Source organism: Plodia interpunctella, chromosome 19, assembly GCF_027563975.2.
Source record: "Plodia interpunctella isolate USDA-ARS_2022_Savannah chromosome 19, ilPloInte3.2, whole genome shotgun sequence".
In the NCBI taxonomy this organism is placed as follows: Eukaryota; Metazoa; Arthropoda; class Insecta; order Lepidoptera; family Pyralidae; genus Plodia; species Plodia interpunctella.
The window spans coordinates 6,283,503-6,309,899 of NC_071312.1; the positions used below are offsets into that span (position 1 = coordinate 6,283,503).

At 34.5% G+C, this 26,397-nt stretch overlaps 2 protein-coding genes across 5 annotated transcripts; one reads left to right on the plus strand and one right to left on the minus strand.

The window, feature by feature from the left end:
- Positions 1-2,000: 2,000 nt before the first annotated feature.
- Positions 2,001-17,097, minus strand: Rlip (Ral interacting protein). Of its 3 annotated transcripts, XM_053759296.1 has the most exons (12): positions 17,078-17,097; positions 16,901-16,987; positions 16,066-16,204; positions 15,603-15,840; positions 12,930-13,146; positions 9,840-9,949; positions 9,210-9,361; positions 8,023-8,203; positions 6,491-6,615; positions 5,697-5,880; positions 4,462-4,515; positions 2,001-3,406 (listed from the first exon to the last, which is right to left on the minus strand). In XM_053759296.1, exons 2-12 carry the CDS (start codon positions 16,983-16,985, stop codon positions 2,825-2,827), a joined length of 2,067 nt encoding a protein of 688 aa, XP_053615271.1. In that variant the 5' UTR covers positions 16,986-16,987; positions 17,078-17,097; the 3' UTR covers positions 2,001-2,824. The 3 variants fall into 3 exon arrangements, with proteins under 3 accessions (XP_053615271.1, XP_053615270.1, XP_053615272.1); XM_053759295.2 differs by lacking the exon at positions 17,078-17,097 and having other exon boundaries at positions 16,901-17,071; XM_053759297.1 differs by lacking the exons at positions 15,603-15,840; positions 16,066-16,204; positions 16,901-16,987; positions 17,078-17,097 and adding an exon at positions 13,739-13,836.
- Positions 17,098-17,262: 165 nt separating this feature from the next.
- Positions 17,263-25,150, plus strand: Golgin84 (Golgin-84). 2 transcript variants are annotated; one of them, XM_053759298.1, is made up of 9 exons: positions 17,263-17,418; positions 17,523-17,960; positions 18,098-18,289; positions 19,129-19,342; positions 19,677-19,952; positions 21,390-21,582; positions 22,049-22,327; positions 22,669-22,836; positions 23,254-25,150. In XM_053759298.1, exons 2-9 carry the CDS (start codon positions 17,543-17,545, stop codon positions 23,332-23,334), a joined length of 1,821 nt encoding a protein of 606 aa, XP_053615273.1. In that variant the 5' UTR covers positions 17,263-17,418; positions 17,523-17,542; the 3' UTR covers positions 23,335-25,150. The 2 variants fall into 2 exon arrangements, with proteins under 2 accessions (XP_053615273.1, XP_053615274.1); XM_053759299.1 differs by having other exon boundaries at positions 18,098-18,262.
- The last annotated feature ends 1,247 nt before the right edge of the window (positions 25,151-26,397 follow it).

The window sequence follows — 26,397 nt, forward strand, 5'->3', positions numbered from 1 at the left end:
TAAAATGCGAAATGCAATAATGGTAGTAGAATAAAAAGCCTTTATAATTTTTATTTACTTATGTCATAAACGTGTTATGCACATGTTTTAATTCCCAAAGAGAGATTGGCATCAGGTGAGAGACCGCGGTCGAAACCGCAGCCATACTTCAACCCAGGCCTTCGGGCGCTACAGCCGCAAATGCAACTAAGCGCGCACACACGCGAGGACATAGTGATGAGTTTTCGTGACCATATGATGTGGACTCTGCTACAGCGCATTGATTTTATTGCTTCGCTTTTTGTATCCAAACGAGCATCCGTTTGTGAGTAATGATTCAATGCCACTTTAGGCTAGGCCAATTTAGTGTTAACAGTCTTCAAATAGGCCATGCGCATTGGGATATGAAGATTGATGGGTCAGGATTTTGTCGTAGGTATTGGAGGTAAGATTTTATCAATTAAATTTGGGTTCTATAGACATAGGGACTATTAAACCCAAATTATAATATAGTGTCAAAGTGAAAAAGATACATCAATGGATCTTTCAAGATGGATTTTAATGGACGTAGGGCATTTTTCATAGTCGTTTTTTTCATGGCTGAAGGTCGTGATCATTAGGTGGAATGAAACACACGCAATAACTTTCTTGGCCCTATTAATGGAGTGGTTCGCCATTGCATTCTCCATTTCACACACAGTCAACCGATGTTTCCCTTCACCGGAAGCAATCGATTAAAACTACTATACATGAGTCGGACTGGTATACAAACTCATGTGGCACGACTAGGATTCGCACCTGGGATTCGATCAACAGGCGCTTCATAGTGTAATAGTATAGATAGATATATTCAGAAAATGGCTTACGGCTTTCAAAAAAGGATGAGAATGACGGTTACATTCAAACCATTTATGTAATAAAGGGTAGAAGTTAACAACGATACAATAGTTTCGCAATTATAATGAAAAATCCAAAGGTTTACACAGACCACCAGCCACGTGGCTTTAACGTTCATGGAAAAAGAGATCTACAAAGACAGAGTCAATTCCCAGACAAGCCGGAGTAGACACACTCTGGCGCAAATGTACGAGGAGACCACAAATAATGTGGGAGAAGGGGTGGACGAAGAAGTTTCGCAATTATAATATAATATCCATATGAATATAAACATAATAAAGCTAACGCGAGTGTTTGAACGCGCTAATCTAATTCATGATGGCAATATCAAGTCTATAAAAAAAATTCCACGACGGGAGCGAAGGCGCGGTCACAGTACCTACAGGTTATTTTTTTATTCGCAATACAAATCTCAATTTACTAAAGACAATACATTTTAACTGAAAACTTCCAAAAACAGTGAAAGAATTAAAATCCAATGTTTCAATTTACGCGGGAGATCTTTTTTTTTTGTAATTTTCTTTGGATACAGACTCAGTTTACAGACAATAAATAAAAAAAATCATATAGGTATATTCTATATTTTTACATTGTATGTAAACGAGGTTTTAATTTGTATGCAATGCCAATAAATTGGCCTTAAACACATGACTCGATTTGCAGATAGGTATAGCGATAAACCATTCCTAATTTTCAGTTAAATGCGACTGATAACAGATTATCAGATTAGATTTGGGACGAGGGAGAGTGGAAGGGCAAAGATACCCAATAGATAGCAGTGATAGATATTTTGTTTCACATGTCTGCCCAAAAAATTGGGTTATGTTTTCAGAGTGTTGACCACCCCTGACGCAAAAAGAGGGATAAGTTTAACGTGTGCCTGTGGCATGAATCGATTTTCTTAGTTTTATCCCGAGTGTTCTTAGCCATGTTTCATGAAAATCTGTTCAGCCGTTCAAGTTGTAGCGAAATTCATGTTGAAAGTCGGGGTCTTTTTAATTTGTTCAATAAATAAACTTGTTATGTTAGTCTTTAACCACTTTAGACTACATTATACATATAAATATAGGATAAATAATTTAAATATAGAATAGGGTAAACAAAATTAGGTAATAGGTAATAAGTATGTATCCAAAGTTGTTTATTATATTTTATACAATAGCTGAGATTACAGTAACATATTATAATACAATAATATAACAGTAATAAATTATTTAAGTCAAATGGAGCTTAGTAAAACTATTTTATAACTTATCGGAAAAATGATTATTTTATCGTTATCTAATAAGAATACACGTCATGTCTTATGTAAATGTATATCATGTCACCTAATCGCATTTCATATAAATTTGAAGTTTATCACTCTAAGTTGGAAACAATCTAAATAGGTATGTTATTGAGTTTTTACAGAAAAGAAAAATGCAAACCCCTACTGCCCTTCTTGTATAATAGAGGTTACAATAATGGCATATACAGAATATGTACCTCACAAAACGATTACGTATTTATCAGTAGAAAAAAGAATTTTCAATAATAATGGAAAACTGATTTTATTATTATTATATTCATTTTGATTTTAAAATTATTTCATAATCACTTTGATTTTGAAATTTTAAAATTCTTGTCTGCAAAAGTTATAAGAATTATATATACGTTATAATTTATCAAAAATTGTAAATTCTTCACAGGCTTCGCCACAGTATGTTGCTAGATATTATAACTCAATATTAGGATTCCGTACACAAATGGTAATAAGGAATATTAATATACCTCTGCTGTTTATCAGAGGACTCTCTGCAATACGAGATTTTTGCTCCTATGGGCATACATTAACTTGTCTAGAAGCATAAGCATAATCGTATAGTCTAAATCATGACTAACGTTTGCCGTCAAAACTTCACATTACGACTTTGTCTTTACGTGTTCCATAATAACAAAATAAAAAAGTTTAAGACTTCGAAAGTACCTCTTTCATAGCCAATTCTATCTTCAATTGAACACACGCGACTCTCTCTTGGAATATTTGATTTATTAAACCTAATCTTTTTTGTTCTAACAACGCATTCTCTTTCATCAGTCTTTGCCTCAACTCCTGTTCTTCAGAACTATAATTTTCTTTATTCTCCTTATTAATAATCCCCTCTTGTTTACTCTTCAAAGCAACATGACTCCTAAGCTTAACTATCTCGAACTGTTCCGAGTTGATTTTCGCTTGCAACAAAGATTTTAATTGCAAATATTCAGCGTTTTCTAATTGTAGTCTTAGTAGTTTCATTTCTTTTTCGGATAGAATTGGTTTTTCGACTATTTCTGGTTCGTTGGCTTTCGTTTCTGTGAAGTCGAAATTGTCTTCAAATTCAGCTTCAAAAGTAGGGTCTTGTTTGGGGGAGTCTACTATGTCTTGAAATGCATCGGGTGTAGTTTTTACGCTTGTAGCTTCTTCTTGCGTTTGTGTGTCTGTCTGTTGCGAATTACGTCGTACTGGTTCCGTTTTATCTTCGATTGATGACTGTGGCGGTGGTTTTGTTGGCTGAAATGTATTAAAAAAAAAAGTTAGTATGGTATTTGAATGTAGTGGTAAAATGTAAATTAAGTTCATTGTGTTCAAGTAATCACAGTGCATTCGTAAAGAGTAGATAATAAATGGCGCAATTTTCCTAATTAATGAGGATTATTAGGGAATTCTACCATTTGTGGACGTACTTTACAAACTCTCTATCTTTCTCTCTCTTTTATCTGAGTGTGTTCCCTTTTAGTTCACATCTTCAAGCAGATTTATCGAAGGTAAAAATAAAACATGATTTTGTCTTATAAATACAAAAATGTTTGGAGTCGAAAGTTTCAGTTACGGCCGAAACTAACATTTCATACATAGTCAGTTTTTTATACTCTCATGCAGGCAAACAATCATGCGACCCGCCAGATGGTAAGTGGTCACCACAGCCTATACACGCCTGCAACACTAGTGTGTGTATACACGCGCGTTGTCTACTTCGTGTCCTGGGATATTTTTGGCACAGTACCCTGTACTGTTTCTCTCACCCTTCAATGGTCCATTAACCACGTGTGGCTTGAAGGTTCAGCAAAAATCGTGAAATATCACCAGGGGTTGTAGTTAGATGTGCGTATTTATTTTTTTGTCAAACGCGCGATTTCTAAACAGAAAACGGCGTGATGTGAATTAAAAATACATGGTTTACACTTGCACCTTGACCACCACGTGTCACCAACTTGGTGGTTAAAAATGCCAAAAAAAAGTCACGTGATCAATGTATGGCCCCAAGAATGCAAGTGCTGCAGTATGATAGAGGGTTACTGGTATCTAACGCGAAACTTCCTAAAGACTCTACTTGGGTACATAAAAACAGCAACTTTTACTTTCTGCGACTTATTTGCGATTCTACACATCGTAACTCTATGTAATAGCCAAGCAACACGAGAGCATAGAGTTAACGTTTTATAGAAACGACATTAAAATTAAAAAAAGGGAAATTGTTGTATTTATTACGTTTAGACAAAAGTTTATGCGCCTTTGGAAGGTTATGCGTTAGATACCAGTAACCCTGTATAAGTGAACCAGGTCACCTGAGACTCGGCGGCCGGCGGCTCCACTGACTTCTGCACCGCGCGGAGTCTCCTCTGGAAGTTGTACATCATATTTATTTAACTAGTTGTTCGCCGCGAACTTAGACCTCGCGAACACAATACATTTTTACAAAATTGTGAATATTTCAAAAACGACTGAACCGATTTTGATGCCGCACGAACTTGAAAATTATTTTAGCATATCCTACATACCTTTTAAATTTCATCAAAATCGGACCAACGGTTCGAAATTTATCACGTTCAAATTCAAAATTATTTATTCAATTTAGGATGATATACATCACTTTTTGACGTCAAAATTACTTAAACTAAGTCTGCTGTCGACTTCCAAAGCGCAGGTGAAGAAGAAGCGGCGCAACAAACTTCACCGCAGCCTTTTCTCCAAGAACGTCAATTAACAAATATAGGTCTTATCGTTACAAACATACATATACAAAAAATGTATTTTTGCCCCAAGTAGAATGTTACACCTGAACTAATATTATAAATGCGAAAGTAAGTTTGTTACCTCATCACTTCTTCTTCTTGAAATTTTGCATGCATGTAGTTTGAAATATGGAAACGAACATAGGATACCTGTCATCCCGGAAAAATAACTGCTCCCGTTTGAAATCACGCGGGCGAAGACGCTGTTAAAAGCTAGCTAGCAAGAAGATTTGTTGAGTGGATAGAGCGTGAAGAGGCAACAAACAAACTTACTTTCACATTTATAATATTAGTTAGAATTTATTTTACTTGATTATATTTGATTCGCTCATATGGAACATTTTATCTCGACGTTTCCATATTTGGTTGCGATTCGAAGTTTACTTATCGACTGCGCCATAAGCAAACATTCAGTTTCCAAACACATAACCTATTATGGCATATATCTAACCTACAATTAATATCGAGTACTTCGACGAATATTGAATGGCGAAGTATTTTTCATACCTACTGCACCAGATATAAATACAAGCTACGCCCCGGGGCTTCGCTCCCGTGGGAATTTAGACATAAAAAGTACCCTATGTGCTGTTCCAGGTTATATTCATAATAATCATCAATCCATAACTTCTTTGAGGCTAGTTCAATCTGTGTGATTTGTCCTTATATATTAAAAAAAAAATCCGTCGAGTATATTTTGCGTGAAAGAGTAGCAAACAAACATAGATCCTCTCAAACTATTGCATTTATAATATTAGTATAGGACAATCTGGATATTGGATGAATACCTTGAGCTGTGTGACAATCCTCTGAGCCTCCCACAGCTGGTGGTCGCGGACGGCGGTGATGAAGCCCGCATGCATCTCAGCGTGGAGCTGGCTCAGCAGCGACTCCTGCTTGCGGAGCTCCGCGCTCAGCTCCGGCGCCGCGTCCGGGAACTCCGTCGGCAGCGATTGTAGAGGTGGTACGTATCTCAAATATACCAAAATTCATTCATTCATTCATTTAAAACTTTTTTAAACTAGGTACTGTATTATATTACTTCACTATTCTTTCGAACAAATGGTGAAAAAGATTTAGTAATACAGTTGCATGCTAATATACTTTAATGCGACCGAACAAATAGTAAATCCCGTAATTAATAAAACTGATCAATTAAAGTGACATTTAATTATTAAGTTTGATTATTTAAATACCTTCATACATTTTATTTTTTGCCTAGTCAAATAGCCAATTTATCTATCACTAGCTGTTGCCCGAGGCTTCGCTTCCGTGGGAATTTTGAGATTAAATATAGCCTATAGCTTATATCTTGGATAATGTACCTTTACAATTGTGAAAAAAATTTTGAAATCGGTTTAGTAATTTCGGAGATTACCCGCCTCAAACATAAAAAACTCATAAACGCTTACCTCTTTATAATAATAGTATAGATCTATCTATTAATGATTATTAATCGTTAATAATTATTTGTTGATTAATCAATAATTATTAATTGTTAGTATTGTGCGCGATACAATTTATAGACAATTGTTTGATTTGTTGTATTCTGCGCGATCAATGGGTTAACAAACGCACTCACTTGGTAAGACGGACTTCAGGGAACAGCACATCGGCCTTGGTGATGAAGTAGGACAGCAGACTCGGGGACATGTTCAGAGCTGCTCCCATCACGCCGCAAATCGTCTGAATATTCACGTGGTTCACCTGAAAGTATTGTTTAATCTATATATATATATATAAACTCTTCCGTTACTGAGTGGCTGACTGACTGACGGACAACTCACAGTCGAAACTACTGAGCGTAAAAAGCTGAAATTTGGTGTGTAGGTAGGTTCCTAGGACAGTGTAGGGGAGCACTAAGAAGGGATTTCCTGAAATCCCACGGGATACGGATTTTTACTCACAAGTTTCATATAATATATTTTCTTCATATTTAAGAGCTACGCTCTTGGCAGTAGAGTATAAGCCCCACCTCTCTATCTTCGACTTCGCTTTTGAACTTTCGACTCTCGATACGACACAACGTGCCATCTCTTTCAGTTGGCTTGCATAACTCTTCCTTTGTCTCCCTGGACCTCTTCTTCCATTCACCTTTTCTTCATAAATAGTTTTAAATGAGGCGTCGTGTCGTATCTAGTGGCCAATAATTTTTCCTACTTGCTATTTCTGTCAGCAGTCTTCTTTTTTAGTTTACAATTTGAAGGACTTCTTAATTGCTTTTTCTCTCTGTCCAGCTTATTTTAGCCATCCTTCTCCAGCACCACATCTCAAAAGCTATTCTAAAGCTAAGCTAAGAATCTATCGGCATCCTTTTTGATGAGTGTCCACTACGTAATATATAAATCTGTGGTGTCAACGTTTCATATAATATATATGAAGTCTCAATACATATGAATACATATGAAGATTTGTTATGGGCATTTAAATATTTAAGTCAATGTATACATTTCTATAAGGCTGTTAATCTTCCTAATAAAATAAAATATGGACAAATCACTTTGAGTTAACTTCGAAGTACGTTCGAGATTTTATGTTATGGGATACTAACTAAAAAGTACATAATGTTATAGGATACTAACTACTATACTATTAGTAATAATATAATAGTTACCTATAAAGCTCATTAAGTGCCACATAAACGACCTAAATTTTACGACTACGAAATAAACTCCTTCTTATAACGATATACCAGTTTCGGCCTTGGGTACACATGTTCGTGGCATACTTTTATATGGTGTTTCGTTAATTGGAAAATATTTCACATAGTTCGAGAAATTTATGTTTCATTTAAATGGATTTGTTATACATCATCACACATCGTCTTTAACTTTGAAAATAACAATGTTATATGTTTTTAAATGACTGACCAATGTAATGGAATTGAAGTATAATAATTATACAAGTAATAAGTATAACAATTATTGTCGCGAAGGGTTTATAGATTTCAAAAAGTTATCGTGAGAATTGTTATGAAAACGTGTGCAAATTTTCTATATGCGATTAGAAATAAGTGAATGTTGAAAATATGAAAGGCATAAAAAGTTCTGTTCCACAATAAAAGAGTAGACACAATCTGGCAGCCAATCCACTGGAGTCAGCACGGTAGGTTACCTGTTCATTAGCGACGACACTCTGGAAGTGTGTGGCAAGCCAGCCCAGCACGCTGCGGCTGCAGCCGGGCAGCTTGTCCACTAGAGCCCGCACGCTCTGCTGCCGCTGCGGCTCAGCCATCGCCGTCGATTGCTCGAACTGACCGTGTAGCTCTTGCGTTAGGATCGACTCGGGGAGCTCACTGGGGAAACAATAGGGTAGTTGCTTCAAGGACAGAGAATTGGCATCATTATAATAATTCATAGACTGTAACAATGCAGCTGGATGTAAATATAAAGATTTAAAATTGGTTGGAAAGTCCACTTTCAAAAAGTATGAAATTAGGAAAATAAATTTAACCATCATAAATCACAAAAAAATTGGAACAACTTTTATTAAGAAATCATCACCATAAAAGTAACATTTAATGTAGCTGTCGTATAAACATCTATCTTCGCGGACATTTTACGTTGTGACGTCACTTGTTCGTGTAATGTATGGAGCGTTTGGACGAGTCCAAAAATGTGTGATTTTATTTTTGTCATATCTTTGAAAGTATTGTCATTATTAGTATTTTTTCACTGGTGTTTCTAATGATATAAGAGCCTTCAAATAGTCATCAAAACAAAAAATTGGCAACTAGCCTATTGTTTGTAATATCTTTATTGTACAAAAAAAAAACACATGTTAAAAATACATAACAAGAAGATAAATATACAATGGCGGACTTATCCCATGGAGAGATCTCTTCCTGTCATCCAGCGATAGTTTGAGAGGATATATTTACTCAATATAATTGTTATGACAAGATTATATTTGTTATGACAAGGTTTAAGTCTTTAAGGATGATAAGTAGTGTAAAGGTGGCCCAGGACAGTGATGGTTGTCCTAGACGGCAGTGGGTCATTTGATGATGAAGTGGTTGGAAAGAGAAAGGGGATGCTTTTGACCAGCAATGAGACCTGATAGCTAAATAAAATAAAAACTTGTGGAATATGAATTGCGTTTAGCGTGTGGTTCCTCTCTAGTATATGACTGCTACATCCACCCGCAGACAGCCGTGAGTGTAACCGAGAACACGTGAATATGAGAGAGAGAGAGAGAGATAGAATATGGTGGAATGAATCATCTCAATTACAAGAAGACATAGGCCTCTCCCAAAGGCAGCGTCTTCTGCATTTTTCATAAACAAAGCTATATTGTATCACCTGATGAAAGTCTTGAGCATAGCGCAGGCGACTGGCACGTCCCAATGGTAAGGGAACGTGGGCCCGCGGTCAGTGTACAGTTTTCTAAGCTGTTGCAACTTTATCTTGTCCGCATCGGAACGGTAGATCTGAGTGGATTTTATTCCGTGGGCCTGAAATAGTTGGAAACACTTCAATAAAGTGTCATTGACAGTTGTGTCGCATCGATTTTGTAGTGACAAGGTCGACTATAAGACTTAAAACATAGCAATGGGAACTTAGATTTAAAATACACAAAGTACGAATATGATTTTTATTGCCCGCGCTGGGAATCGAACCCGACAGACAGGCATAGTGAACACTACACCATGTAGGTCATCATTCAATTTCTGAATAAATGATTTGATTTTGATTTGTTGCAATGTTTATGTAATAATCATTAAATGGCACAAAAACATTTACTATACATATAAAGGCTCGGCCTCATTGTTCCATTCCGTTGCGTTGACGGATCAACTTAGGTTGAATTGTACTTACAATGCGTCGGCTTAGGTCAATGTCAAACCTATGTAAAACAACGTAGCGGCAACGCGCTGTGTAGATGCAACGGAGCACGCCGGAGCAATGGGACAGCGCTCTAACGGTACATACCTGTAAGAAGTCGATGCTGTCTCGAACTACGAGGGGCAGACCCGTGTCGTCGTGGCATCTCGAGCGTTCTACTGACTGCTGCAGAGGTACGCCGAAAATTGGAAGTGCAACTGTAAAACAGAGAAAATATACCTATTTATTTCTTTTTTTTTTGACACGGCAACATTGAAGTTTTGTCCGATAAAATTTGCCGTGGGAATAATCACATTTCTATTAAAATTCATTACAAGATTTTAGTCAATCTTTTTAAATTCAATTTAGCATAATATACCTACTTGTTGACGTAAAAAAAAATATTTAAAAATAAGTCTACTGCCGGGTTCCAAAGCGCAGGTGAAGAAGAAGCAACCAACCCAACCAACCATGACTTTTCTACAAAAACATTAATTAACAAAGAATGTCTGATACTTGGTCTGATACAATAGTAAATTTTCGATCCCGACCTTGAATAACTATACTTAAAACTCACGATCAGTCTCATATGGTGAACATTTTTAATTTCACGCTCCGCACTTAATACATATTAAAAAATACTATGTACTTTTTTCGTAAAATTTTATCGGACACTCGGCGGGTTTTATCGCAAATAGCAGTAGAAATCGAACCCAAGACAGTTTGAATTGAAAATACATTGCCTGCTGAGGTCAGCAACGCAACCAAAGGTCGAAAGCCTATGACTCAACCACCGTCATCTGGAATCAATGGTTCGAAATAACAAAGAATATTCGTCATGAACTTTGATGGGTTTATGTCCAGTATTTGTCCGGTTTCTTCAGACAGTCTTTTCGTTCGTTTTCGTCGTTTCTTCAGACTTCAACAGTCCGGAAAAAGCGAAAACCCCACTTTAAGGTGGGTTGCGCCGGACAAAAATTGGTCGTAAACCCATGACCAATACCGTATTTGTTTTAAATGAGATAGTAAATAGCAACTATTATTTTAAAGAATAGATTGTATAATTTTTCTCTCTAAATTAATATTAGTTTAAATGACATTTACTACAAAGAAATACTACCAAAGCCAATGCATTTATGCATTTATTCAGAAATTATGCCTTCACAGATATTGAGAGAGATAAAACATACTTACGTGTTTTAGTTTAAAATATGTTTTAACTTATATAGCAGGGTAACGTATAAAATACTAACTTCACCCCTGGGTTTTGGTCCCGTAGTAATATCGGAATAAAAAGTCCTAAAGGTTATATTCTACCCGTGTAGAGTTTCATCGAAATCCTCTCAAAAGTTTATGCGAAATTGACTAACAAACATACATAAACACACACCATCCTACCTTTCCTTGATGACCGAGTTTCCTATGGACGTCCTTCTTCATCAGAACACCTATATACCTTTTGTAACACTAACAGTACATACCACGTTAATGCAAATAAATCCTTTACTTATATTTAAAGGGTCTATATCACGTAAGACGTTTTATCTTTCGAAGTAGGTGCATAACGATAGAATAGAATAATAAATACAGTTACTTGTAATTGTTGCATATTAATAAGGGATATAAACATGTGCCAGTTTCCTCTAAGGTGACAATAAATTATGCTAAAATGGAAATTAAGGCCCACACCCATATGACACGATTCAATAACAACACAAATGCCATCTCACGTTTATTTATGATGAATTCAGCGAATATCTAGATAAATAGTGACCTATTTATTATTCTAGATTTGAAATTATCTATACGGGTCTACTCTACCCGTATAGATAATTCATTTAATTTCGTCCAGCCATTTCTGAGTGAAAGGGTAACAATTTAAAACCCATTCGAACATTATTCTTAGGCCTATGAATTTTTGTAGGATCTCATATAAAAATGCATGAAAAACTTACTGTCGATAGTATAGTCTTCAAGAAAGGGATTCATAATGAAGTTATAATTGAGAGAAGTCTGAACAATCGCCTCAGACGAACATAACACATTACTGTTTGGTAGGTTGTGCGGCGTTTGTTATCATTTCGTGTTATCAGGGCATCGCAGATAACTTTTTAAATTGCAAATATTTTGTTGTTCTTACTTTTAGTTTGCGGTGTGATGTAAAATGGCATGTTGTAATATGTTAATCATGCAAAAACTATATAGAACGTATCATGTTGACACGAGTATAACTTCACCAACAAAATACGTGACTTTTCTGAACTGACATGTTAGAAAAAGCAGAGAGAAGTTTATCACGGGATCTTCATAATGCTCCTATCAAAACATGCAAACTTTTTTTATGGCATTGCTTTTTTATAGCAAGTAGATAACCTGATGGTAAGTGATCACCGACAACTGCTACACCCATGGCATCCATAGATGGGTTTACGCCTAGTATTTACCCAACTTCTTGCTATATATTGGTAGAATCCCATTCGCGAAGAATTCGAATCGCTGGACTATTTGGGAAGAAACTGGGCATCCCATCTCATCACAGAACTGGTAACATCACAGGAGCATTGCCGACCGTTTAAGAAGTCGTACACGTCGCATCGGTAACTTTTGCATTAATTCTAGTGCGTGCATGCGGTTGTGCTAAATGCCAGAAACCGCATCCAAATTGCGAATTATTAATCTCAATCGTATATCTCCATTTTCATCAAAAACCACTCAAATTTTGTCAAGGGTGTGACTGTTCCACAATGTTTAAGCATTCACTCAAGGCGGATTAGAAAATTGATCGGTTGACATTACGATAATGAAGATTACTACGTACGTACTTAGTGAGATATGATGTTTCGACCGCAAATCAAGTTATGCCATGGACGTTGACACCGTAGCAATAGTGGCGATTTTGCAATGACTGGGTAGTTTGATTTGCGGTCGACTGTACACTACCAAAAGAGCAACGCTGTTGTGGTAGATCAATCAAATTTTAGACACAATAGTATAGATTAATGACGTGGTTTTCAGAAAATTTTGAAAAAAATATAAAATAAGATATGATTTACAGCATATGGACATGGCATTTTTGTCAGGTCTTATGATAAATCTAATGTCATAAAATCTCTCTGACGACAAAATAGGTTGTGACAAAAATGACATTTTTGTAAAAAAAACTTGTTAGCAATAAATGGATTTCTGATTCCAACTCACCTCCCAAGGTAAATATCTCCTCAAAAGGCACACCAGATGTAACCGTCGACGGGACTTTAGTCAGTTTCTTGTCCTTCTTATCTTTGTCCTTCTCTTTCACTTTGTCCTTTTCTTTTTCCTTCACCTTTTCTTTATCTTTCTCTTTTGTCTTTTCTTTCTTCTCATCCTTCAGTTTTTCCTTTGATTCCAGCTTGAATTTTGCTTTTTCTTCCTTTTCCTATCGACGAAAGCATCGATATTATGTTTTGAGACGGTGTACTGTTATATCAACAACTTATGTTTACTAATATTTCGCACATATTGTGATATTTAAGAATATTACGTCATGATAAAATATGCAGGTAGCCTTCGGCTAAATACGCAGTTTTAATTTATAATGTATCTTATTATAATTGTTATGAACAACTCTAAACAAAAGGAAATAAGTATAGGTAACTTAAAGACAATATGTTAAAAAAATATATAAATTTTAAGACATGTTTTCAAATTTGTATTGGTATAATATTTTTTTTATTTTAGACAAGTTTTGATTTCGTATTTAATTTTTTTTTCAAACTAAAAACACAAAAGTATGCAGCTATATTTTTTAAATTGGTAATTGTTAAACAACTGATTCTTTTATTTATCACTGCAAATAAATCCAAGGAATAATTGCTATAATAAGGAATTTAAACATGGTCGTTTCACGAACCATCTGTTACAAAAAAAATATCCGAACACTTTTAACTTTACACGGCACGGATTAGACACACTCCAAGCCACAGCAGAAAAAAACGATTTTTTTTCTAAAAAAAAACAATTAATGCCACCTTGGTAAAGACACAGCGCAGGTGATGCATGTCGCGGTGTCGACGGAGCACTGAATAAAGCATTAGACTCGGTATTATGTTTACGCCAAGGCCACGCGAATCACTAAACAGTGAAATTACGCTAGGACCGGCCAACTGTAAAAAGCCAACTTACCAATATTAATTTGTTACCCCATAAAATTATATTTTCTTAAGTTGTGGTTTAGAACGGGTCTATTATATAGCCGAGAGATGTAGTACGATGCGACCAAACCTTGAAAGCTGATAGGCAACAAGAGTATTCCCAAGGAGGGTCGACGTAAGACGGCCAGTCGAGCCAAATCTTCTTTACATTATATGCGGACTCTGGCTTCGTTGCAGTTATGAATACTAACAAATTTATGAAATAATTTAATCAAATTAATATCAAAAAGTTATCTTCTTTTTAATTTGCATAACTCAAATTAAAACGTGCACCCAATTTGTTTACGTTATTTAAGTAAATATTCAATCAGTAACACTCGAGACTTCTTTAAAGAATATTGTTGAAATACGAAAAAATATGAATAGTTGTTTTTAGCGAAGTGAGATTTATTTGATTGAGTTGATCTTACTAATATATATATCGAATAATATCGATAGCTCAGTGGTTCAGAGGACTGTCCCTGATAGACAGGGACGCGGGTTCAATTCCCGCTCGATTCCAGAATTATTTAATCTCATCATTATTTTCAAAAATAAGTTAAAAGGCATGTGTGACATGTATAACAAATCCATTGAAATATATATATACATCCAGATTATAATAAATTAATATTTTTATTTATGTGGATAGCTAATCCCAGATGGACTCCACATTAAACTTACTGTGGCAAATTACATAAAACAAGACTGTCTTTATACTAATACCACTAAACAACACGTTGAACCAATTACAAAATTAAATAAGAGTACAAGACCTATTTGTTCCAATCCAGTAATTGACCTTTGACCTTTACGCATAATGGATTGGCTAAGTATGAACTCTTGTCCTATATTTTACACAGAGTGAAATCCATGCTTGTAAATAGACATACATAATATATATCTGTCTATGCAATTAAAGTATTCATTTTAATGATTGAAATAAAAAAAAAAACTTATAGAGTTAGGTTTTTCTCAGTTGACTTTGCAAAAGTTAGCTAATTAAACAGAGAAACACGTAAATCTTCATTAGGTTTAATTTAATGAGACAGTAACTGACAGTTACGATACTGGCGAAATTTGGTAACGTAAGTATTTACCTAAATAGTGAAGTCCAATTAATTTTAATGTTACATATTTTGTCCATAAAAAATGCAAATTGCAGAAATAAGAAATACTTAAATGTGATCGTATTTTAGGCAATATTTTTATAAATTACCGAAAACAAAAATCTATAAGTGAACTACTCTTGTAAGTGAACTAGTCTTGACTATATGTTTTTAATTTTTTCAATAAATAAATAAAACATTACTTAATATTTTATTAAAATTCCAAGAAACACTTTAAAAAGTGTCTTTAATCAGTCTCTGTTAAGGATCAGCAGGCCTACCATCAACTTTTACAGAACGATTCCAATACAACTCAGTTCAATTATGAAACCTAAAATGAATCATATTCATACAAAAAATTAAGTTGATGGTACGAATATGCGATGCAGGTCAGTTTAGGGCGTAAAGTGGACGCGTTAAGAGATGATGGTGCGCCCAGCTGGGCTTATTGGGAAAAAATTGGTTGCATAAAATTCTGGAGATTAGGTTGCCTTGGCCTTGATTTATGGTAAACTGATAATGGGGGATATCCATTCTAGAGTTTTCTTACTAATAATGTCCTATAAATTAAAATACATATAAAACCAACCAACCTTATCTTTTTCCTTCATCTTCTCCTTTTTCTCTTTTTCTTTCTTTTCCTTTTCTTTTTTCTCTTTCTCACGTTCCTTCTCTTTCTCTTTCTCCTTTTTTTTCTCTTTTTCATGTAGCTCCTTGTGTTTGCTAGCTTCCTCTAAAACTTTTTCTTTATCTCTTGATTTTTCTCTTTTTTCTTTGTTACTCTTTGTAGGGAATTTGAATGATTTTGTTTTCTTAGATTTTGAGGGACTCCTGTAGGTATAAGCAATTAGAATAGTCCCTCATATTGTTAAAGGTATTGAAATTATTGTGCTACATCAATAACATAAAATTAGTAATCATACATAACTCAAGGCTACAAAAGATAAATGCAGAGTTTAAAAAAAAAGAAAAAATGTCATTATTTGTCAATAAATACAAAAAAATTAAAAGTTGTAAAACAAAAAACAAACATCAGGTGGGTTCAATCGGACTTACTTTGTATCAGTGTCCTCTTCAGGCGAGCTCTCTCCCTCCAAAGCTGCATACCCTCTGTCTTTTTTGGACTCCTTCTTGTCTTTCCGACGACCAAGCAAGTCTTTCTTGCTTGGTTTCTCATGTTCTCCTGCATCACTGACTGTAAAAGGTCACTAGATATAATATTATAGTATAGATTATCAGCCACAACCAATTCTCTCTCATCCATTTCACATTATATTCAAGGCTGTGAAGCCGAATAGTGTGACGTCAGCATTAAAAATAAACCTTACAATTTTAAAAGTTTAAAGTTTAAGTTTAAAGATTCAGTTATGATTTTAAAATCAGCCACCTGCTTAGGGATGTAATTGTTGCTATTTTTCCCATACTTGTATCATATTTACGGGTATATATGGAGTGGTCATAATCTAGAGCAGCCACCATTGCAGTATGTACTAGATTTACACTATATATTTTAACAAGGATGGCACCAGCCTGCAGTTAAGTGTCCACGACTGCACCTGTTGTTGTCACAGACTGTAGCGCCGAGTTCGTGGGACTTTTTTCGTGGCGCGGTCTCTATTATCTTCACAGTGAGATTGGTTTTTTTGCTAAATACTTTAATTGGTGTATCACTTCGATGGCACCCACTTGGTAATATTAGAGACTGGTATTAATATAAGATTCCTATTGGAAAAACCAATTCAGTATTATCGTTTTCATGATAATTTCTACCGAAGAAGACTGTAAAGTCACCGTTATGTGTAATTTTACCTCAAAATATACAAACACTTCGGGAAATCGGTAGTTAATTGCAAAAAGCGAATGATACTTTGTGAAGCCAATACATACTTACAGTCACTTTCGTTACTTTTCCTGCCCGCTTCAGAAGCATATAGACCCGGAAAATCCTTTTCCACGTCAGGGCTTTCAAAATCCATTTCTAGGGATTAATTATTATTTTTAATTAGATATCTCAGGTACCTAAAAGATCTCAAAACTAAAACACAAAAGCAGATTTGCCGTGACTGACAATGACAAAACAACACCACCACAAATCAAATTATTTGACAGTGACAGTATTTTTTTAAGCCTACGATTGCCAACTAAATAACAATAATTAAACACCCATCGATGGTTTTCTATGAAGTTTATTAATGAAAAAGTAAACTTCTGTATTGCCAACTGTTAATCAGCTGTTTGATTGTTTCGAAGAAATATTTTTTATCTATAACGTTGTTTACGTGTCAATTTAATTGTCAAGTCAAATCAAAATCGCCAATCGCCATCACAACAAAAATGCGAAGTAAAGTTTAGTTTTAGATAAACGTATGTAAAAATCCACTGATATAAAATTTACTATGTTATTGATTGGTAAGTTATTAACTCGTGTGTAACTTTATATTTTTATGTTTTCATATATCAATTATCCCAAGATTTAAATAGCTAGTAAAATTAGTATATCTACCGTTTTTAAGGAAACTGACATTAATCGAAAATGGACTGGTTTGCCGATCTTGCCGGGAAAGCAGAGAATATACTCACAAGTTTAGACGAGTCAACTGGTGCGGCATTGCGAAACCACAACCCAGTAAAAGTGAAAAAAATCGATGGCATCTCTAACACCGAACCAATTTGGAAAAAGAACCCTAGTCCACCTCCTAGAGTTCCTCCAAAAAAATATACAGCAGCCTCGGAAACTAGGTCCATATATATGCCACCAAGGAAACCTTCACTGCCATTTCAGCCAACTCATTCAACAACAAAAGAAACTCCGGAGTTGAAAGAAAAGCCTTTTAAAAAGAAATTACCGACTAGAAGAGTGCAACATTATACTCTCAACCATTGCCCTAAGACCTTGGTAGGGGATATTAAGGGTTCTGATGTAGATGATACTTATGGTTTGAGGCAAAGGAGTAAGTTTTTATCATTTAAAATTTTTAATTGAATCACCAGATTTTTGTTAATTGTGTACCTTAATCCCGTAATCAAATCTCTTTAGGAGATCTGGCATTGGTTTTAGCAATAACACTTGAACATTAAATAATTTCAGGATACCATTCTAGTTTACCAGAGGATTTAGACCTGATAAATACAGAGAGCTTCACATATAGGATGCAAAATTTGGAAGTTGAAAATGCAATGTTGAAAAATGAACTCAATGTAATGAACAGAGAAGTTTCAGAACTGCTTGAGAAACTGCGCAAGGCTGAGGATGGTAATAGTGTAGTAAATGGTATCACAGGTAGTTATTAGATGTGATTTAGATTATTCTGGTGTTTGTGATTACATGTTATGATATGATAACATTTGATAAGTTTGATAACATAGCTGCTTTGATTTGATATGCCTAATTAAGAGCAATTATATTTTTTTTTTATAAAGAAAGAAAAATAAAGACGGTTTTCTTTATAAAATGTATAAATAAATATTTGACTCATAAAGTGCTAAGTATATTTATTTTAAGTATATTTGACTGTTGTGACTCATACTGAAATTGTAGACCTAGTATTTAGATGTAAATTAAGAGATTTAGATTAAAATTAACAACTATAGCATCTCTCTCTGTCTCTCTCCTTGCATATTCTGTGTAGAATTTAGTGCTGTGGCACATCGAAGCCAAGGTTCAAGTAAAAAATAATTCTGTAAATTAAAATTTGGCTGTGATTTTGAAATTTGCTGATGTCAACCCTCCTTGGGAATGTTATTATTCACTGTTACCTCCCAAGGCTACTCTATAGTTGCTTCGTAAGTCATGCACAAGAGGATATGGGGTGGTCCCATTAAGGCCTGTAATTTATTTGTGTTATTTGTTTGAACTATTAATTTAATGTTAGACCAGCATTTGCTCGCGGCTTCCTCCGCGTGTATTTATCTGCGAAAGTGAAACAGGCATGATATTATTCATACAAACTTTCAACACCCATTATAGTCATTTGGCAAAAAAAGTAGCCATATTTGAACTGTGGTTTTTTAACTATATGCATACCAAATTTCAGGCTTTTGCATCTATGATATTAGTATCGATTTTCTAACAGAAAAACAAAATGTTAGTTTAAAACATAATAGCAACATTGTTTTTAGAACAAAAGGATACAAGCAGCAGATTAGCGGATGTGCAGATAGTTAAACATCAATTGTGTGCAGAGAAAGAGAACTTAAGTTCCCAATTGGCTCAGCTCAAGCTTAAGATCCAAGATGTTACCATAACAGAGGTGACCAAGCTTAAGGACCAGAATGCCCGACTGGAAAAAGAAGTGAAGCTACTGGATGATAGGAATAATGAGTTGGAGGATAAGTAAGTTAAGAAATTTAAAAAAAAATTGCATCAAAACTGTACTGTTAAGAAACATCAGGCTTTTTAATTATTTTTATGTATTTATTATATATGTATGTTGTATCTAGCCACTAACTTTTGTGACGATTTAAAAATGTTTTTTAAATAACAACAACCGCAACTTGATTTTTATTTTTTATATAGATTTAAAATAGGAATATGGAAAATCTCCTTTTTTTGAAAAAAAAAAAGAAAAAATCGTCTAGCAATCAATAGTTATTATATAATAATAGTATATAGTATAGATTTATTATTAGTTTGAAAAAACTCAATTCAATTTCAAATCAATTTCCAGAATCAAGCGACTCACAGAAAAGAACCATGAAAGAGATCAATCTCAAACAAAAGTTGAGAATGACCTTCGCCACGCTCAAGCTACTATCTCTGACCTTGAGAATGACCTTGAGAGGTCCAAAGCCGAGTGTCTCCGACTGGAGAAAGACTGGGAGACTTATAAACTAAGAGTCAAGAGTATGCTTTATGCTAAGGATAGTGAGATAAAGTCTTTGCAAGAAGGATTGAATTTGACTGAGGATACAAAGGTTTTGATTGAGCAGTTGGAAAGTTTGAAGTAAGTTTTGTTAGCCTCACTTGTCTGATCTGGTAATAACTAGTCTGGTAATAACTGGTAAGATATAGTAATAACTAGTAACAAACTTGTCTGGTCCGGTGTGTTGCCGGGCGCTACTGTTCACTAAAATGAATGTTCTAATTGATTGTTGAAAGTTTTCAATGGTGATCACCACCAAGTATTGTAATCATCAGATATGCTAATCAATTGCGCACGAGCCGAACATATACCTATTGTTTAACAATTACAAACCTATGATTGTGTTTGCCCCGTGTTTATCCCGTACACATGCAAGCGGGACTAAATCATCTTTGAGGCCTATTAATTTTATTAAACTGAATAAGTGGTGGTTTATAATAATCCTTACATATTATGGGCCGCTATTATTATTTTATAGACCTATAAAAAACCCTGCAGATATTTTAGTATGTAAATTTAAAACGATTATGTATGTTAACGTTCTATGTATGCCACGTTCCGTTCGGTCTCGCCAACAAATATTACATAAAATTACGACAGTTACAACATTGATAAAATATATATATATTTTTTTATTTCACTTACGTGGAATTTTGCAAACCGGCCGGCCGTAAAAGATGCTGTAAATGCAGTATTGTATTCTGTAATGTATGCCTTCCACTGCAATATGGCTTTCACCTGATTTTCTGATGTAAATATGAATTTGTGTGGTCGGTACATACGTTGATTTGAAATATGTACATAATACTTGTACAAATCTTTGTAATAAGAGTGTCATAAACAGTTTCGAGTTAATAGCCGCCCTTTATTTTTTGCATGCCAAACTAAAAAGAACTGTAATGTTAAGTTGATAAAGTTCATGTGTGTAGGTATGTACGTACTTATGTGAGAACTCTTAAACTCAATTTTAATAAAACATTTTAGTCATTAAGTGATAACCTGTATCTGATAAATAAATAAAAATGTCGATTCGATTGGAACTCCCAAACTTAGAAGGTGCTCTAGGCTCACTAGCACCATCAGCACATTATTATCGGTTTAATGACATTTATAGCAAAAACTAGAATTTACCACAGAAGATTTATGTTACCCTGGATAAAGAAATTTATTATATAGAATTATAGTTTTCTATCATACAAATTGTAGTTACAATTTATGATAAGGATTTTGGTAGCCACTTTTTTAGTAAATTGTATGTGTGTGTGTATAAAACTATTATCTAGTGTAGCATAATTTGTTTGGTCCAGATTTTTTCTAGTTTCCGATAATAAATTAATTTTATGGTGAAAAATTTGATGTTTGTACTAGAAATATATTTTTTTAATTTTTTATAAGAAAACCTCACATTGTCTTAAATTTAAAATTTATTTTGCTGCATATTAGTCAGTGAAAACTGACGGTATCCTAAAATTCATATTTTCAATTAATACTACAACATAACAAATCGTGACTTTACAGAGAAGAAAGGGAGGTATTGTCAGAATCGATACTCCGAGTGCGTAACGAATGCGACAATATGAAACAACACATCGATCAGTTAGAATCGAGACACAATTCTGCTGAGAGGGTCGTGTCTGCATTGAGGGAGGCATTGAGAGACGAACGAGCTGCCAGAAATAGGACAGAGACGCAGTGCATCGCTATGGGGAAAGTAAGTTTTATAATCGAGTGAATCGATACACATAATCGATTGAGATATACGAGTAAGTCTGCTGAGTATGCTGGCTGGCAGGTATGCTGAGATGGACGAAAGGATTTTTAGAAATAGGATTTAGACGCAGAGTAGCGATCGCTACGGGGAAAGAAAGTTTTATAATCGAATGAATCGATACATTTATAATCGAGATATAAGTCTGCTGAGATGGTATGCTGGCAGGTATGTTGAGATGGACGAAAGGATTTTTAGAAACAGGATTGAGACGCAGTGTATCGATCGCTATGGAGAAAGAAACTTTTACAATCGAGTGAATCGATACATTTATAATCGAGATATAAGTCTGTTGAGGTTATTTGGTTTCTTATTGTTTCTTTATAACAGGTAGAACTTTCGAAATAACGATACTGAAACAACTTATAAGTTTTATATTAATTAATTAAAGCAATATATTTATTCGCAGGAGTTAAAATCCATCCAAATCGAGACGGGCCAGACGATAGCCAACCTTCGAACAGCGTTACGCGAGAAAGAGAACGAGATAATTCAACTAAGAGAGTCCGTCTCTGTCCCGACCACAGCTCCTAGCGCCCTCAATGTGGGCGACTATGACGTCATGCAGGAGACCATAGACAACGACAAGATTCACTACCTGACGAACACGCTCGTGCAGAAACAAGAGAAGATCGACTCGCTCCTGGCTGATAATAATATGCTCAAGATTCAGTTAGATAAACTACAGGTAATTTTTTAATATGTTGTGTATCCTCTCACATTCTCCCGGTCACATTCGAGGTGTTGAAGCTGTGAAGCTCGGGGTGGACGTAAGAAATAAATCTTGTAATTTTCGAGAATCGGCTGTGATTTTACGACCGGCTGACAGCCGTTTGACATCAATTCTAACATTCGCCTACAATCTAGATCCTAGGCCACAAAGTAATGTAGTTTGAAGTACGGAGCAAGACATAGTACCTTTCATCTCGGAAAAGTAAATGTTCCCGTGGAAAATTCACTCGAGTAAATCGCTGTTATATAGTGGATTATAAATACTCCGAAAATCTATGATATTCTTGCTTGTCACAGTCTAAATACAAGGCAGAAGTACAACAAAACAAGCAGAGCGTGGTCAACGTGCAAGACACGGAGTACAGACGTACCCGCCCCCCCTCCGCCCTCTCCAAGCTGTCCCTCAGGATGGGAGTGGCCCTGAAGAGGTACCCAGTGTTTAGCCTGTTCATCTTGGTGTATATGGTGAGTCTGAGAGACATTTTTAAAACAATAGCAATATTGCAGCACTGGATAGCTAAACAAAATAAGTAATAAAACATTTTTAACTGAACGTAGTAGAGTACAAAAAAATCCTAAGATTTGCGTGCCTCCGGTACCACGGACCTAGCATACAATCCTTATTCGTATTGTAAAAAGTCATCTGCCTCATCTGTCTGTCTGTCAGCGATAAACTTAAAAATTAATGCACGGATTTTCAAGCGATTTTCACCCATGGATAGTATGATTCCTGAGGAATGTTTAGACGTATTTATTTATTATGTTTTTACCCAAGCGAAGCCGGGACGGGCCGCTAATTAAATATATAACTTATTAATCACTAATTAATTATGATTATTTTTTATCTTGTATCAGATATTTACAAATAACTTTCCATTATAGATTGGTCTACACTTCTGGGTGCTCACAGTTTTATTGACGAGCTCACCAGATGGCTACATACAGAGAAATAGCAAATCGTGAAAATACAGCTTTAAAATAACATAAATATAGCAAATATATATATATATATATATATATATATATATCTAGTATTCATATATTCTTAGATTTAGGGGACCCGTTTATTAGGCCATGTTTAGAATTTCTTTTACGAACCCTCCGATATCTATTCAATACTTTAAAATCGCACTCAAACACAGTTATTAGTTGAAAATAATGCTATATATATTGAGCTTACGGAGGCCATCGATTGGTATTTTGTCTCTTTTTAGCAATCTGTGAAATCTTACAAAAGAAAGAGACGAGTATAACCGCTGAATATTCTAGTTGGCTCGGTATGTATGTGGTATGATGATTGTCTATCTATACTATTCAATGATCATTATTACTACATTCCGTTTAAGTATTTAAAGAAAGGTAAACAATCTTGACATAGTTTTATTGAAATATTCACTTTAAAATAAAAAGCCGATTGTATACTCCATAAATTGCAAGCTGAAAACTAACATTTTGACCAATATAATCGTGTGGGATATCAAAATGAAGTGCTTTTTAAAGTGATCGCATAAAAATATTTACAACTTTTTCCTCATAAAATTGTTAAAGCATATGTACAGCCATGAACACATCAACCTACCCAAATAAATTGCAAACTCGCAGTTATTACCGTTCATTCGTTCGCAGGTTCATGCAGGGTAACTTGATGTGCTGTTGACTGTACTTCAAGCTGAAGTATGTTTTGTCTAATTCTGTCAATGTCAAAGTGCGATGGTGACAAAACATTTTTTAGCTTTACTCATTCACTTTTTTATTTTAATAAGTTTTATGTTTCCTTATAAACTGATTTTTTTTTTAAATTTGAAATAGGGTTATTCGTTAGGAATATTTGGCGATTAATGTGGCACTTTTCACGAATATTTTTAGATTACAAAGTTAGATTTATTTTTTATATGTAATTGTTATTTACTCGTGAAAAAATGGCAATGTTTTAAAATAAAATTCATTAATTCAATAAATTCGATGCATTATTCCAGTATTATTGTCAAAGCACAAAATATTATTTTATTCTAATTTAGATAATTGTTATTAAGAAAGTATTAAAATATATTGTTGTACTGAAAATTGCACTGGTGCTGTAGTAAATATAATATTAATACATGTAAATAAAGAAATTGTAAAAATGTACATAAAATTGTAGAATCTCCATTTATTTAATTTGAATGTATTTGTAGTCCATTAATGTTATATTTGTTTTAAATACGACTTTTTGTTGGTTTAATTTTTTTTAAATTGATGTATTTTTTTTGTTATATTGTTTTCTTATGGTCCACGCCAACGTTTCCATGTAATGGTTTTATATTACCGACTTTTTGTGTTTGTTAGTCCTTTTTTAAAATTAAATAATACTAAAATATGTTGTTTTTGAGTTTTTGGTTAAAAAAATTGACGATGTCCTATTTTTAATATGAAAATTTTAATACCTATATGAAAGTAAAGAGTTTTCACTAAATTGTATATAAATGTTTATACCAAATTCGAGAAATAATATATTTTAGCGTACGTTAAAATGACCTCTATGTCACCGTGATAGCGTCGAGTTTGCAATGTATTTCGGTAGGTTGATGTGCAGATAATAGACATTATTAAAAATGGGATGCTGTCATTGTAACACATGCAATATTAATGGGCTTTAAATATTGACTTGCCATTTCGTGTACCTTGTGTTTATTGATATCACAAATAGGTTTAACCTGTGTATTCCGTAGGGAAAAGATTTTATTTTTGGGTTGTTTTATTTGGTAATTGTAACCTGAGCAATAAAGGTTTTTAAATTAAATTAACTTTTTCTTTTCTTGTAATGTCCTCAACACTTTTCTGAAAAATAATATATAATAACCATCTTTACGGGTATATATCTATATGTATAGTTATATAATTCTTGATTATAAGTTATACAATTTTGACATAGGCCTCGTCAATCGACATGCTGTTTCTGTCTTATTATCAAAGATGAGTTCACGTCGCATAATTAGGGGTAAAAAATAAAGATGCGTCAAAGCCGATAATCGGTTGTAAACACATCTTCACATGGGTTCACGCTGCACATTCGGTGCCGAAAATGGGCTTAAGGTCATCTGATGATAGGCAATAATAGCATTCCCAAGGAGGGTTGACGTCAGTCAGGTTGTAAAATTAATAGTTGAATCTTCGACATTTTAAGGTTTATTATAAGCTGAACTCAGGCTTTGCGGCTTCACAGCCCTGAAAGCAACCATAGATCAACAAAAAGAAAAACGGGAATACGCGAAGTGTTTGAATACTAGTATAGCGAGGAGGTGACGTCTCTATTCGAAAACTGTATTTTCTTAAAGCTATTTCGAATTTTTTGACGTCAAGGACATAAATAGGGTCAAAAGTACCTACGCATTGGGGCAAACCAAACGTCTGCAGGAAGCATACTTCGTCATTATTTTTAGAGCAAACAAACTTCAAGCATTCTCGCGAGTCGCCATGTTTGTATTAATTATTATGTGATTGCCGCGAAAGCGAAAACCACTTCAGAAATTTAAAGAATAAGGTTTTTATTTTTTAAATATAATTACTGCTGCTTAATTCATATTTGTTTGTTTTTTTTTTTTAATTTATTTTACCTAATGTATGATTTGAATTATAAATGTATTTTATTTTTATGTCGGCGGCGCTTGACTGGCAAATCAAAAATTCAAAATTAGATAAAATGGGTGCCTGCCGATTGATTTTTGCTTTTCTTTTCTGTCGACTGTTGGCTCATCATGTTACATATCGATTCAATAGTTACCTAATAATGCTTTAAACGCCCAAGAGAGATTTGAGTTTTTCTTTGCCAACGACACCAACGACAAATTTATTTGTTAGACAAATTAAAAAGGCCCCAACTTTCAATATTCATGTCGCTACAACTTTTGAACGGCTGAACCGATTTGGATTAAACATATCTAAGAACCACCACATAAAAATTTGCTATCAAATAAAAAAAAAAACCGTATTCAATTCGGTTAACCCGTTGATAAGCTACGGTCCCACGTACACAGACACACAGACACA

What these genes read in the sequence shown, in the direction of transcription:
- Rlip (XM_053759296.1), bottom strand. Translation starts at nt 16,985, where the DNA reads ATGGATTTTGAAAGCCCTGACGTGGAAAAGGATTTTCCGGGTCTATAT. An exon ending in CCTGAAGTCCGTCTTACCAA is followed by an intron (nt 5,881 to 6,490) that starts GTGAGTGCGTTT and finishes GGTATATTTGAG; the next exon opens with ATACGTACCACCTCTACAAT. An exon ending in GGATTGTCACACAGCTCAAG is followed by an intron (nt 4,516 to 5,696) that starts GTATTCATCCAA and finishes TACAACTTCCAG; the next exon opens with AGGAGACTCCGCGCGGTGCA.
- Golgin84 (XM_053759298.1), top strand. Translation starts at nt 17,543, where the DNA reads ATGGACTGGTTTGCCGATCTTGCCGGGAAAGCAGAGAATATACTCACA. An exon ending in TGTAGTAAATGGTATCACAG is followed by an intron (nt 18,290 to 19,128) that starts GTAGTTATTAGA and finishes CATTGTTTTTAG; the next exon opens with AACAAAAGGATACAAGCAGC. An exon ending in AATAATGAGTTGGAGGATAA is followed by an intron (nt 19,343 to 19,676) that starts GTAAGTTAAGAA and finishes ATCAATTTCCAG; the next exon opens with AATCAAGCGACTCACAGAAA.